General features: G+C 39.9%; 1 protein-coding gene across 2 annotated transcripts in view; it reads right to left on the reverse strand.

Annotated features, from left to right (window-relative positions):
• ARL8A (ARF like GTPase 8A) overlaps positions 1-16,082 on the reverse strand; it is a 56,019-nt gene that overhangs the window by 4,287 nt on the left and 35,650 nt on the right. The window contains exons 6-7 of one of the 2 annotated variants that reach the window (XM_081949071.1): positions 10,265-10,335; positions 5,029-9,447 (exon numbers count right to left, since the gene is read on the reverse strand). In XM_081949071.1, the coding sequence (XP_081805197.1) occupies positions 9,398-9,447; positions 10,265-10,335 (121 nt within the window). In that variant the 3' untranslated portion in view covers positions 5,029-9,397. Of the gene's footprint in view, positions 1-5,028; positions 9,448-10,264; positions 10,336-16,082 lie in introns of those variants that run through there. The other variant, XM_081949070.1, reaches the window with a different exon arrangement.

The following is a 16,082-nucleotide window of genomic DNA, read 5'->3' on the forward strand; positions in this document are numbered from 1 at the left end:
CAAGTGACCTGTTGATATTGAGCCAATTTCAACAGCCCAGCAAAGATCTTCCAGTTTAAGGTTTCACTTTAAACCAGTAGTAAGTCAAGAGGTCCTTAAGAGGCCCAAGACACATGTTCAAAATTATATTTGGGGCACTTTGTATATAAAGAGCTTTCACACTCCCTGCCCCCAACCTCTGTATGTAGATCTCGGGTATTTACTTTTATTTCTTTTCTCAGATTTTAACTGTCTTCTTTTAGAGCATTAAGTAACTTCATGAATGAATCAGATCAACAGCCCTGATATCCAAAGTAGAAGATTATTGAACAATAGTAGTGGATATATGGTTTCCAGTTCTCATGTACACTGATATTCAGGTGGCATTAAAAATGTAGAATTGACCCTATTGGAAAGCCTAGTTGGCATTCAGTTGCAGGTCTGATGCATAGTATTTCTTGTAGCACATGAAATGTTTACTAGAACAATGATTTTTTGTCACTATATGGTACTGCACAGCTTTTTGTGTGTGACTGACAGTCAGATAGAGACTTTTAAGTTCAATAGTGACAACTCTCTATGCCTTTTCCCTCATTGCACCAGCACCAAACGTAAAGGATTTGGACACTGAAAATCTCATTGAATTTTTTTGTACTTTCAGGAAACAGCTGGGGAATATGACCTGTGTGTAATATGAATATTTTCAAACACACAAGATGGACAGCAGCCATTTATTTATCACATTGGCCTCCATGGAAGTTTACGCTTGGCAATTTTGGTTGTGCAAAGTTTGCTTATGTTAAGTGCACAGAGCAAGGCCCTATCGATGGATTTTGTTAAAGAAAGTGTCACTTTCAATATAGACAAGAGGTAAAGCATAAGTAACACCAAGAAGCAGAAAGCTTGAATTAAGCAAAGTGAGATGCCTCTGTCAAGCAATTTTCTGGTCTTCTCTATTAATCTAGCCCCTCCAAATATATCGGACTACAACTACTATAATCCCGATATGTTGGCAAAGGATTTCTAAACCAGGGGTGTCCAACTCGATTTCATTGAGGGCTGCATCAAGGTTATGCTTTACCATGGGGAAGCGGGTTGGGCCTGGCCAGCTCAACATCACTCATGTCGAGGACACCTGTTGTGGCCCAAGTGCTCTGCTAGCAAAAAAAGGAGCTTTTACTGGCAGAGGCACCACGGGCCGGTCCGCTGTTTCCCCACAGGCTAGATCTAAGCACCCTGTGGGCTGGATCCAGCCCTTGGGCCTTGTGTTTGACACCCCTGAGCTAAACCATGATTCTCCTGCAAAAATTCAATAAAAGTGGTCCCACAAACAAATAAGGAACACCTAATGGAGTAGCATCTGCTGCTGTGCAGCTTCTTACTATTTTGCCCTTCTCTTGATCAGCCCTCCAGCAGAGTATACAATACTTAACACATTAAAGGGAAAAAAAATCATTTTTGTGTTTTAAACTACAGGAGCAGTATATGACATACTTCCAGTGTTCTGAGCTCCACTTCCTTTTACACTTGCCAGCACCATTTTGGACTGTGTACACTGGAATTCAACTATATACAGAGGCCCGTGTATTATTTTTTACCTAATAAACAAGTGGGCTGTTTATTACACTTGATTCAAGGGAGGGCAATTTTTTTCTTTCCACTGAGGGTATCAGTTTCAGATCACTTTGTGAACAGGCCTGAAGGAAACAGTGAGATATCAATTCTGGTTTTGTTTTGTTCTTTTGGATCTGCTCTTTTCCCTCTCCCTAACATTAGGTTATGAAAACAGAACAAATAGCCACTAAACCTTTTTTTAATGTACCATTTTTTTCAGAATATAAAATGCACCATTTTCCCTCAAAAAAGAGGGTGAAAATCTGGGTGCGTCTTATGCACTGAATACAGCACATTTTTTGGAGTATAACACACCTTTTTTTCTCAAAAAAGAGGGTGAAAATCTGGGGGCGTCTTATATACTGAATACAGCATTTTTAGCCTCCCGAAACCCCACCCCCTTTGCAAAAATGGCCGTGCATAGCCTTTAGGAGGCTTCCAGAGTGCTCCTGGGGCTGAAGAGGGCAAAAATGAGTGAAAAATGGGCCGGTTTTTGCTCGTTTTTGCCTCCCCAGTCCTCAGGAGCACTCTATAAGCCTCCTAAAGGCTATACATGCCTTTTTTGTTTGACAAAAAAACCAGGCCCATTTTAGCAAAAAAATTGGTTGTTTGGGGGAGATCTGCAGAGTGCAAAAACTGTTTTTTTCATTTGCTCTTCAACATCTTGGTGCGTCTTATACTCCCATGCATTTTTTACTCTGAAAAATACGATATATATTTTTTTAAATTAGACCAAAGATTGATCATCCCTGCATTAGTGACCCCTGCCCCTGGATAGCAGTGCATCAATCTCCTGTTCCTTCTAGGAACACAGATTTCCATATCTTAGCTGCTGTTCAAAATTTATTTTATTAATTTCCTGAGATTTAATATCGTTAACTCAAGACTAGTAACACTGGTATCCAAAAGAAAAGAAGTCTAACTCCAGGTATACAATCAAATAATAAAGTTATATAATTGAGCAATTCAATCTAAACTGAATTTTAGCTCTGGACTATCTTATGACTAACATTTACAGCAATAGTAGGTGAAATTGTTCTTGCCATGGAGATGAAGAGATGGGAAATACTCAATGTCCTTGAATGTTATGTAGCTCTTAAAGGTAGAGAACTTTTCAGATAGTACTAAACCACAATACCCAATCAATCCAAACATTATTATGGGGCGGATGGAAATTAAGTGTCTAATATTTGAAAAACAAATGTATTTCACCCTGTCTTAAAGGTACAATCATATGTCCAGGAGGAAACACAATTAGTTTCTTCCTATCCAGTATCTGAAAGCAAATTTTCACATCAGAATTCCTGATAGTTACCATATTTTAAATTATAAATTTTATAATTATAAAGCTTTTATATTATAAAGTCCGCATTCTGCACAGAATATGAATTGGAAGAGCTATGCAGGGATATAGTGTAATATTTAATGCTCTTGTCAGAGGCAGGAAGTGATTATCCAGACTTTGCTTGTAAATCTATGAGGAAGAACTTACCTGTCCCAGGATCCATTTTAGTGTTCTTACTATCAGCAGCTGTCTTTGCAAGACAAGCTTTTCAAGGGTTAACCAGTCAACAATATTGTGACTGTACAATACTGAAGCATAAACTAACCACATTGCTTGGATTGCTTTAAATTCACTGAAATAAAGCATGGCTCGTTTGGGAATGCTATAGTATTACTGGATTTGTAATTATTCCAAAGTTGATTGGAATCACTGTCGACCATCATGTGTATTTGTGTAACATCTAAAAAGATGAGCTTTCCCAAACTGTATTTTTGATCCAGGCAAAAATTATACTTGCTGAAATGTGTTCAAATTTCAGTTCAACCATGTGGCAAATTAGGCTCCATTAGTATATCTCTCCTAGTTCACAGTTGTGAGGATAAAAGTGAGGAAAACCATCATGAGTTTTTAAGAGGAATAAAGACAGCTAAATCTAAGCCATAATATTAATGTGTCAATATTACAACTATAGCTTACGCCTGAACTGAATATTTCTCTTTTAGAAGGATAAATTTTACCTCATTTTTAGACATAAGTAGTGGTGCAAATCCCAGCAATTAGTTACAGTTAGGATGAGTGAGTTAGTTCAGAATGTTTTGAAATGAGTTTTGTTTGTATATATTTCTTACTCATAGATGTCAAGTACTTAGTGATGGGAAATACCTCTGCCAACAACATAAGGAATGTGGAAAGGGAAAACAAATCTAATATTCACTGTGCATTTTTGAATTGTAAGCATTTAAGCTCCTTCCGTAGTGCTAAAGGACTCAGTGGAGAAAGCTTTTCAAATAGTTATGGTCTAATGGCATGACTTTTTGACAGGGTACTTACTTTACATCCGAGTTTGTTTAACATAGTTAATAAAACCACTAAGCTTTAAGCCAGGATAAATTTACAAAGCAAAACAGCTGCCAAATATCTACCTACACCACCAGCACAGTGTGGTACGTTCTGATGTGTGAATGAGACCAACATTAAAGGGATCATTATCCAAATTCCATCCCAAGGAAAGGAGCTGCCATCCCTGTGCTGGTTTTTTGCAGAATAGCTAAACTTCTTCAAACAAGCAGGGAGAGGCTCAGTCTCATAAAGCTCCAATACTCCTGCTTGGCCCAGAGGTTTCTCTCTGTTCAGGGATTGTTGCAGAATAAAACAAGCATCTTCTCAGGAGTGTTTGCTTGGCCTGCAGCTCTTTTTGTTTTCGGGGGTGCTCCTCCCCTAATTTCCCTGCGAAGAGAGACTCCCATCTCAGTTTGCTGAGGGTTGAAACTCCCTGTATTCTGCTTTCTTTGGATTGCACCCTCAGAAGGGAGAAACGCCCGGAGAGAGGGAGGCAGTTGCTAAGGGATGGGCTGCAACTGCTACAAGGGGATCAGTAAGGGCTTTGTATAGGGAATGACACCCACAGTCCCTTCATGGGCCTGCTGCCATGGTGACAAAGCCTCTGTCTATGTACAAAGAAAGTGATGTTTGGACTGCTGCCCCCATTAGCAAACAGGAGAATGCCTGGGGCAGCCATGCTTTCTGTCTCTTGAGGAATCATCTCTTCTCGGCCAACCAGATTTTTCTCCCTTTCTATCCCCCGATTCTCCCTCTCCTGAGAAACAGGGAAAAACCCCTTTGCTCGTCTAGACCGTGCATAGTATTTTGGGATGAGCCATAGTAAACATCTGTTTCAAGAAAGCCTGGACGTTTCAAAAATTGTGAGAATACAATGACAAGATGCCATACATGGACAAAAAACTCCCCGTCTCTTGCATCTCTCAACTTAGCTAACTCTACAGCCTCAGGTTGATTTCCCCAATATTCCTCTTGTGAGCCTCCCGCATCCTCAAAAAGCTGCTAGAACCTTGTCCCACAATGTATTAATTTATTACACTATTTTCTTTGGCTTATACTCAAAAGACAAGGAATGGGAGGGAAGGAAGAAATTGTTCACGTAAATGTGCTGTTTATTTAATTTATTTATGTACATCACTTAGACTCCACCCACTTCAACAAAGTCCATGGAGCTAGAGTTGATGAAGCAGCACCAGCAGCTGTACATAAATCACAGAAGACAGTGAAACAGCAATGGTTTGATAAATCTGCACTTCTCCAAATTTTGGCCATAACATCAATACAACCATAGACACACCCTTTCTCATCTCTATGAAGCCTTCACATAAAAGTATATCAGGAAAAAAAAATGACTCAATCATTTTTATTTGCATCACTTTGCAATTCAGTGGTAGAGATGATGCTGGACTGTAATTCCCATCTCTAGCAACAACAAAACTAGTAGGGATGGTGGGAATGACAGCCCCTCCAGTTTTAAGAGAAAAAAAACTCAGGAGACTACATACATGTAAGCTAACATATAATTGTTACCAACATAGAAGCTGATAATGTGCTGGAATCTCAAGTGATTGAAGCCAGACTGAACAATTATGACACAGATACAGGGTGAGAGGAGGCTGCTGTCTTGATTCATGACTCTTGATCCAAGCCCTACCAGGATGGTTGATGCAGCCAAAGCACCAGTGTGACCTGAATATCTAGCAGTATAAGAGGGGAATGGATGGGAGCAGCTATTCATATTATGCTTTCCCTGCTGGCTTCCTCTGAACAAGGGCCAAGCAAGAACAATGCTAGGCTTGTTGTCACAGCTCCTGGTTGGTCAGAACACTGGGGGTGGGGAATGGAGGGTGGAAAAAAAAGGGACCAATCAAGCCTTCCTGGAATATTGCAGAACTGGGGGAGGGCAAGAAAGGAAAGGGTTGAGAATTTCAAAGAAGTTCAAATCAGGAAGGGTAAACTTCATTCAATTCAACCGCCCCTGCCCCCCCCCCTCCCAAAGCATGCAAGTACACAGGGTAGCTATTCCCAAGACAATTGCTCAGAATGTGTTACTGTTGGAATAAGAAGAAACTCCAATGGTCCTAGTATACAAGGGTGAGATGGCAGAAACTGTTTCATTATTTGCATAGTCGCTGATGTAAAGCTTTTTAAAAAGCAGTCCTATTCCTGTAGTTCACAAGATCTGGGGAAATATCTGAGGTGCTGTCATTTTGTACAGTGCGTAAGGGTAGGAATGCAGCAGCAGAGCAGCTTTAACTATGGACCTGTATGGAAGACATGAGCAGTTGCTAGGTGAAGATTGTAACAAGACCAAGCATAGAAGAAGGTTCCATAATCAAGGTATCATCAACGGAAAGGGAAATTGTTTCTATTGGCAGTCCTATAACTCAATTATTCATTCCAAAATTTTATTTTGCAATGCATGGTTGGGCAAAAGTGAATTCCGACAACTATGTAGAATGAATTTATAGTCAAATATTTCCCAGGGTTTCCATGGCAAGTTGTAGGAGTTTCCTCAACAACACAAACCAATATGGAGATTTCTTAGAGGTTTAATTTAAAAATGCAAACAGATCATACACTGGGATTTTCAGTGGCTATTTGCATGCTAGACTGGGGGATTGATCCAAATTCAAAGCAGCTAGTCATGCTCAATTCAAATCAAAATTTACTTACGGGCTGAGAGGAAACATGCCAATCACACTGACAGGTGATCTACAGAAATCCAAAACAACTGGAAAGCATTATGGGGGGAGGGGGAGAACAGACCTAAAATATGGATAATCTGGAGCCCTCCAGTTTTTTGTTTTACACAAAAATTATCACTGACTTGGCCAGACTTAATTGGGCTGGTGGTTTTAGCACCAGCTCAGACCATTCCTGTTTTTATTCCAGAGACGTCCAATCAGTTATACAATATAGCTTCTTGAATTAATCCTGAACCAGATTCTAAAATAATGCTGAAGTTACCATGGATCAGAAATTGGGGGGAAAAACCTTTAAATTAAAGTCAAAATATTAGAGTGTTCCAGTCAGTTTGGTATAAGAGAAAAGTTATGCTACATTCTAGAAATGGAGCTACACTACTGTGTTGCTGAAGGAACACAAATAGCAATGTCTCATCATCAAGCAAGAAGCCATTAATTAATTGGCTCAAATATTCCCTTGCTGTCTCTGCTAAACATCTGTTTCTTAACACCAGATCTATTCCCTTTATTAGCCTACTATTTCAATGGTCAGTGAGTGTTAGCTGAGAATAATGGGAATTATAGTCTGACCTGAAGAATATGCTGTTGCAGAAATCTGACTGAAACTACCTCACAAAGAACCTCACATTTTTATCAGAAGAATAATACTGGGAAAGGTTTAGCTTGGTTCTTTCCTAACCTTTCTAGAATGACATTTGTAACACCTCAAGAACAAACTCCTTTATTTATTATTTTGGTCTCTGTTTTCAAGGCAATGGAGTGTTTTTTCTTCTTCCACAATAAGGGGGAAAAAAATCCCAGAAGAATCAAATCTTCGGATACAGCATGGAAAAGAAAGTATGAACAAACCACCTGAAGAAAAAAAGGTAACAGTGCAACCACCACCAACATAAAATTGTTAATTTATTGTTATTTTGAGCCAAAGAAAGTACTGTTACAAGATTTGTTTTCCAGAGAAGGTCAACGTATGAGCCAAAAATGTATGTTTAAAAAAGGAATAAATGACACTATACAATTGATTAAATTAAAAAAAACGTAAAATGCTTCCTTGTGCAGTTTTGTGAAAATGAGGAGAAAAGAAAAAATGAAATTAGAAAGCACCCTCCCCCTCTTGAGGGAAGCAGCTCATGGCAGGATGGGCCCTGCGACTGTACACCTGTCCATAGCTTACATGGGACAGAAAGAGATTTAGCCACCCAGCAGCATCAACTATCTTTACAAGAAACAGTATTAGCTTATCGCATCTTTAAATATTTTCCATCGCTTCACTTCCTGAGCTTCTCTGCTGCTGCTTTAAGTCCTAGGGTGATTCAAAAGGAGACATAGAAGCATTAGCCTAAACTGACCTCCCTTAGTCAGGAATATCATTGCCAGAAACTCAAGCACGGTATAATCCATGGGGTTTCTTATACAAACCCACAGAATGAAATTCCCTCTTCTACTCCATTATCCTAAAACATCATCCTTGAGTTTGAGAAGCAGAGTTTCCATAGCTCGCCGTGCATTGGTGGAAGGAGGGGGGGGGGGATTTAAGCTTAAAGGACACCGAGAAAAGAATCCTGGCTTCTTACAGCTTCATCCTGAGCTCTGGGCAAAGACAGCCTCTTCTGCATACCCTCCTTGCTCTAGAATTCAAATAAGGTCTGTGCTTTGAGTGAACCGTTCTATGAGCTCTGTTTTTGCTCAAAAGGCTTTTGAATGGGACCTTTGCAGAAGTAATTCTGCTCCTCAACAATCCACAAATGTCTGAGGGAGGAGACAACCTAAAACATGGACTCGGTGAATGCTGGCGATCCAAACCTAGTCGCTTTGGCAGCACACCAGAATTCTAAGTCATCTGCATAAGTCACAGGATGTACATCATGCACCGCCTGCTTCCATTCAGGGAAATATCTTGATCCTTATAAAGAAAGCTGCCTTTCGGGTTTTCAAAGAGTGGGAGCGCATCCAGCATATATCAGGTATGGTTCTGAAACCCAGCAGCAGCAAGAGATGGTATTCTGTATCTTCAAGTGCAAGGTGAATGAGATTTAAAGCTCAGATCAAAGGGCTTCACTACTGCCTGCTGGCCATTGTTTCGAAGGATTTAATGGCAAAGAAAAACAACAGCCCTGCATTGGCTCTTCCCTAAAGTCTTGCACAGACGATTAGATGCAAATACTGCTCTAGGAGGCTCTCGTGGAGATGCCCCCCACCCCACCCCAAATAATCATGCCATATACAGGAGGAGAAAAAAGGTGCTAAAGATGGAAGGAGAGATTTATCTTGCAGGGAGAGTATCACCCAAAGTTATGCTCTGTACCCAGCAAGATCCCACTTGTTCTGTGGCTGCTTGTGACGTCCCCAATACTGCATTTGTTACTTTCCCACCCCATCCATTAGCTGCTGCCCCCTTGACAGCTGACAGGCCCCATTTAGTAACAGTATAATTGCTTAAATTAAAAAATTAAAATATATATACATATATTTATATATATATATATACTGTACACACACTGACAACAACAGAACAGTGCCAAAATCAGAGTAAGGAGCAAAAGAGAGGAGGGGGCAGACAGTTTCTTTATAATAAAAACAGGAGTTCAATCTCAGCTGAAGAGGGTTCTGGTGTCCCCTAAAAATACCCATCTAGGGAAAAAGAGGTGGGCAAGAGGGATGGAAAGAGCAGGAGATGGGGAAAGAGAAAGGGGGAGGAGGTGCGCCTGGCTTTTACAATCGCATCTTCCCGATCCAAAACTTGGACAAAGAGCTCTCAGCTTCGCCGGGACTTTGAATGCTGAATAAGCCACTGTAGGGTGATATCTGTCAAAGAGAAGGTAACAGTTTATGACCATTGAGAAGAAAAGGAAGATATGCTAAACTTTCTTCTGCTTACCTGGAGGTGAAATAAAATGTGCAGAGGTCTGCCCAATTAAAAGCCAGAATTTTATCAAACGCTGGCTGATTCAGTCTTGCAACCCACCAGAATTGATAGAGGGCAAAGGGTGATGGGACCCAAATCTTCCCTCTTCCAACTATGAAATGAATGGAAACCCCAAGGCATACAGAACCAGTGCTGTCTTAACACATGGACCTGATGGGCACTTCTCCATGAGCCCCACGAGCACAGGGGGCCCATACTAAACTGTGTATGTTAACCCTTCAATGCACCTTGTATCATATACACACAGCAACATATTTATTACATTTTACTGATTTTTTTTATTAATACTAACATGCATTAATAGAATTCTTTTTCTGAAGATGATGAGACGAGCCCCCGTGTGTTTAATGTTTCAAACCCGATTTTGTTGGAAGTGCCAATAAAAGAAATATATATTTAATTTTATCTAACATTTACATTTTTATTCCTGTGAGTAGTTGTCATAGGGGCCGCAGTACACTGCTTTGCTCGGGGCCCGTAATGATGGCCCTGTACATAACCCACATAATAAAGCTGACTATAGAGCTCAGCTGACTTGGCTGAACCTGTCCACGTTATGGGCAAAACCAGCAACTGAGTGTCTCCTCGGAAGAACTCTTTAAGGTTTTGCTGCAAATTCAACCCCCATCAAGACCTTTTGAGTTGTTACATACTCTGACCTTTTAATCTTTCCCAGTCTTTGCTTTTCCAGCTTACCAATGTTGTCTTTTTCTTTGCAAGAGATTGAATAGCAACAGATCTCTCGGTCCTGGATGGCAGACAAGTTCCTGAAAGAGAAGTAACAGCACGAAAGATCAGAGGTCTTAGAAAAGAAAAGGACAACTCACATAAAAGGATCATTGCCAGCCAAAAAGAGTGATAAAATGTGTCCCATCAACCTGCATCTTCAAAAATAATGACAAGAGGATGAGGTCAGTACATTTTCTTTCGAATGATGACCTCACTACTCATGAGCTCTTGCTATCCTCATTTATCGTCTCTGTTCACTCTGGATCTCCTAAAACTTTGGGGATGTTATCCCACAGCCAATCTGATTTAAGAGTCAAGTATTGTTCACACAGGCTTTATGCAAACATCTACAAGAACCTTTAAAAATAAAAGCCATTTTAACTTGATTTCCAGGATAAAATATGAGGGGAGGGGGGTAATTAATAAAAATAAATGTAACTTTCCGTTGCTAAAGTGCAATAAATGGATAACAATAGTAATAGGAAAGCTCTTAAATGTTGAAGATTGACAAATTCCAACTGGCAATGTGTTCCAGAGGCAGACAAGCAAGAAAGTTTTCATATTTGCACATTGTTGGTATGGTTTAAAAAAATCATGATTTCATTACTGTATGCATATGGAACAGATTGCTTAAATTAGCTCTGACAGCCATATCTGATTAAAGTATGCTGTACAAAGGTCCACCCAACAATTAGGACTAACATGAACTCTGCTATTCCAGAAAAGTCTATGAGCTTGAGTGTGTAAGCAACATGAGAGTTTCTTCTTATAAATAAGCATTCCTAGATTTTGAATAGCACACCAATGTATGAGACTGCCTTCTACTGAGTGGTCAACCCTCTCTTAACTTTGAAGCTGCAAAGGTGAAAGCTGGCGGTTAACAATTGTGGCCTATATTCAAAGCTTGAGAAAGGCTGGGATCTGTTGGCGATCAAGATGCCTTCAAAATCCAGGCCATTCAAACCCAGATGGGTAACTTTGCTGGATGAGCAGATTTGGGCCTCATTCACAGAAAGCACACCAAATAGCAAAATAAAATAGTACGTGTTAGCTCCTGTTATCTCTCTTACCTCAGCCTCTTCTGAAGAGCTCAAAGGAAAATGGTTGCTACCTCTGCCCAAAAATACTAATGGCACTGGCACACAATAGTGCTCGTCCTTCACTGCCCAAACACACTTGTCAATGGGGGTGGGGGGGGATGGACTAGGGAAGATTTGGTAACTCCACTGTCTCACTTGGCTAAGAAGGTCTGCATAAGATTATGGGCTCCTTCGGATACAATCATCTTAGCTTACAGCATCTTTACAGGGAAATATAATTTCTTAATGCTGGGTGTTGAAAAGTGCCAAGGAACAAGTTTCAAAATCATAATCTTACAAAGAAAGTAGAACATAATAAGGATAGAAGAATCCCTCATAGGCTTCGTCATAGGCAGAACTTGGCCAAGGTTATTTCTTTACTTCTTGTAATCCCCTTCAATTTTTTTAAGCTGCCTACTTTGAATGAGTCCTTGCTTTCTTGAGTCTTCTCCTTAATTTTTAGCAGAAAATATTACTATAAAAACAATTCCTCAAATATATGAACCCTGCCAACAATTGTTCAGCCTATCTGGGAAAAAGGAGAAATGAGAAATACTTGCCTGCCTATAGTGCCACCATGTGGCAAAGGCAGTGAAAATCTCAAAGAGCATATTGATTTCTTTCAGCAAATTGCATTTCTGTGACCCGATATGGGTTAATAGTGCTTTTATTTACAGGGCTATCCCTGGACTGTGATATTCTCAGTAAGTGGTATCTGTTTTGTTCTGTAACAATAGAACACACAATCTAAGGAAGGAGCTTCATGGCCAGAAACCCTATTATCAGTGTTCAGACAATGGGGTATCCAGTTGCATTTTGATTTTGAAGATGGCTTTTAATCCCGTAGGGGTTGTGAAACCATCTGTTGAAAATAAAAATTGTGGATGGCTCTAGCCCTATAGTTTGTCTTGAAATATGCTAAGGACTAAAGAGAAATTTTCTGACAGTAAGAAAAATTAATCAACAGAACAGCTTTTACCTCCTGGAGTTGTGGGTACTCCATTGCTGGAGGTTCTCAACAGAAGATTGGACATTCATTTGTCCAAGATGGTTCAAGGTCTCCTGCCATGGGTTGGACTATTCCAGCCCTATGATTCCATATACTCTATTCTTTCTCAATGCTTAAAACCACGAAGTGTGCAATATGTTTTGTCATTGTGCTCTTTTCCAATTATTTCAATTTTGAAGCAAATAGCTGATACAGAGCAATGCTTCTTTGTTCTTCTCTCCAAAGCCTTTTGCTCTTCCTTATATTTATCACCACCACCACCATCATCATATGTATTCATGGGATAGTATCTCCAAAGATGTTACCTGCTTTTCTGGCTTAAAAAAACCTACAATGTATTATTTTCTGGCTTAAAAAAACCTACAATGTATTATCAATAAACTACACTATACTTGAACATAGTATTCTCCAATCCCATATGTATGTATGTATGTATGTATGTATGTATGTATGTATGTATGTATGTGTGTGTGTTACAACCCCTGGTATGCCCAAATATTTCAAAACCCAGTAGGGGTATGGCTAGCTGATGAGAGCTAAATAGCTTGAAATAGATCTATACTAGTCTCCCTTTATTTATTTATCAGCACAAATACAAAACACACACACACATACACACACACACACACATATAATAACTTTATTAAAACAAAATTATTACACAATTTATTCATTACCACTACCAAATGCAAATGACAATATTATATCAAATACAATTGGCAAGCTTTAAAATGCCACCAAATTCTATGCTGCCTTTTCTACAGCAAATTAAAACGATTCCTCTTTGGACTTCTATTATGAGACATAACTGTGTAATGAATTAAGTTTTATTTTATAATCAAGATTTTCAACAGTGAGGGACATTAATTCACAGCAGCTCTGGAAAGGCAAGTAATCTAAATAGCAGATGTACATCTGAAAAAAAAATACAGTCCATAAACCATGTTAGTTAGACTTGTACAAGTTCACGAATGAATGCCTTGGCAAACTTCAGTATCATACTTTGATAGATATTCAAGAAGTCTACAGAAATACTGCCTGGATATTAGGCCTGAATTTCCTTAGAAGCAGGTTTCCCTCTTTCAAAAATCTCAGGAGTCATTGTTCACGAAGGTTCTGGTGGTGAAAATAATTCCTTTCCATTGATGGTAAAGAGAAAACCAGGCGTATCAAATTGGATTTTAAAAAGAAGAAGATACTGCAATAGTGGGGGGAAAGAAGCATGTGCGCTGATTAATCTTGAACTCAAATGCTGCTTAATAAATTGCTTTGGTGTGAGAAAAAGAAGAAACATGCAGCAATAAAATGTGCAAGACTGCAGTAATAAAACTGAAGCAATTTGAGGTACGCTCCACATTTCTTCAAAAATCTCACCAGTAAAAGTGAGGCTTGAAGAGATTTGGGGCTTTGTTTTTTTATTAAGGAGATTTATAGGTCTAGCCAACTCACAGTGACTCCGGGTGGCCTACTCCTGATTTAAGGCTGATACTCAAACTGTTGTTAAAATGATTGGTGAAGATAAAAAAAACATGAAAGGAACTGTGATATAGTGCAAACTTGGAATTTATTAGTTTATGAAGAACTTTGGATTTATCAAGCTTAACATAAGAGTCACGAACATGATTTTGTTCTGATGGAAAGAAACTGCTACTAGAGACTTAAAATCTGGACTGAAGATATGGCTCACTTTCGGTCTTTGAACTGATCAATGGAGATACTGATTGATCAAAATGATTCTGTAAAGGCAAGGTTTGATTTGTTGTTTAAAATCTGTTACATGTGCGTAACATATCCATGCAATTTATGTGTTTGTTCCTTTTTCTTTTTCCTACTTTTCATTACATTGTGTTTGTAGGAATAATTTTGCTAATTTCTTCTAGTTGGTTGTCCACTAAAGTAACAGTTTTTAAAAATGTAATCTCTTCAGTTGATTTTTACTTCTGGCAACCTCATATGCAGATCTATCCAATTATTTTTGATAAGATGAGTGGAGGCTGCATCAGCTAAGTGGGAAGTGTGGAGCACCCCTGCTGGCTGATCATTAGAAAGAAACGCAATGCTGCAGGTTAAAGCATGGGTCTTGCTCAGTGGTGGGTTGCAGGCGGTACGCCCCGGTATGGGTGTACCAGAACTTTCCCGGAGCACCAGATACCATTCCGGTACGGTGCTCTAGAGGGACCACCCACCCTTATTGGTAGTTTAAGTCTTTGGCGCTTCTGCACGTGTGCATGGCACATACAGCGCCTGCGTGATGCTCCGCTGAGCAGCTGGAGCATCGCGAAGGCACTAAAATGCATGAGCATGCTGCACGCGTCCATGTGGACGCGGCCAGGCCCGTTCTAACCGTACGGGTTGGAACGGGATCTGGAACCCACCACTGGTCTTGCTATTACCTGGGGATTTTGTCTTGATTGCCAGTTGATTTCAGACACTAGTATTTGATGTTGAAAACTGCCATTTTGACAGCCTGTCTATTTTGTGAAAACTTAAACTTGCTAGCAGCAGGCACAGACAGAATTTTCAAGGTAGATGTTGGGATGTGCTAGGAGATCTGAAACTATGGATATAGAGCTCATGGACTCTCCAACTGGATTTTGCTGCCCAGATATTTTTGTGTATCTGGCTGTTCCAAAGGTCAATTTGGAAGCGTCTGCTCCTCCACCCCACCAGCTTAGTCCTTTCACCATCACCTGGACTGAGAAGTGTGGTTGCTGAACTTTCTCAGCATTAATCCCTAGAAGCTTTGGGTGTTTATCTTGGGGGCAATTGGGCAATTCTATGAATGAAGACCAGGGTAGTATACAAAATGTTTTATAGGCAGTAGTTTGTTGAGGGAAATGGCTGAAAGTCATATAAACCTAAAGAGCTTTGTTGAAAGTCCTTGAATTAGGTTCAGCTTCTTATTGAGCAGTAGAAGGTGCTAGTTAGAAGAGTAAGGGCAATTATAGAGGAATGGAATGATGGGCAAGGAACATATAGTAGGAGACTGAGAATGAAAATGCTTGTTTGACATTCAGAATTTTTTTGTGATTCTCTCTTCCAGCTTTTAGTTTTCATACCAGGAGCTCAAGGGCTCCAATTGCTCCAATTTAATGACATCTGTCTATAGTGATCTTCCTCATTCATGATTTCATTATTAATGAAAGGGCAAACCTAGTTTGTATCCCTCTGAATAGGGGAATTTTTCTCTAAAAAATCTACCTCCTCAGGTTTAAGGTTTGACATCAGCCACAATTCTTGGGCAGGGGAGGGAAGTGGCTGTTGTAGTTTATGAGACTCTACTGATGCCAATAGAGATAGCAATGGATTTCCCCTGGTTGGGGGATGCCATCTTAACTCTCCTAGATTTATAAAATGAAATGGACCAGGAGTTCATAGCCACCATGACAATCATGGACCTGACCAAGGCAAGGGCATGAAACTTGAGTGATCATAAAATAGTTTTGGGGGGAGGGGGTGTCTCAGGACAGCTGTGACATGCCTTGAAACAGGGGGGGGGGCTTTGAACTTCACCCTTTTTCGTGGACAGATCACTCTCAGTTTGCTCTGGAGTTCTACAATGTAAACCACCACTACCACCCTCCTAAGTGGGAAAGGACTTACTTATTAGATTTGTCTGACAGTTTTCAGAAGACACTTTGGGAGTTTCTCAAGATTCTGGCAGACAACTCAGCTAAGGCTTTGATTGCCCAAAGGT

This window comes from Natrix helvetica, assembly GCF_964273705.1.
Source record: "Natrix helvetica genome assembly, chromosome: 3".
In the NCBI taxonomy this organism is placed as follows: Eukaryota; Metazoa; Chordata; class Lepidosauria; order Squamata; family Natricidae; genus Natrix; species Natrix helvetica.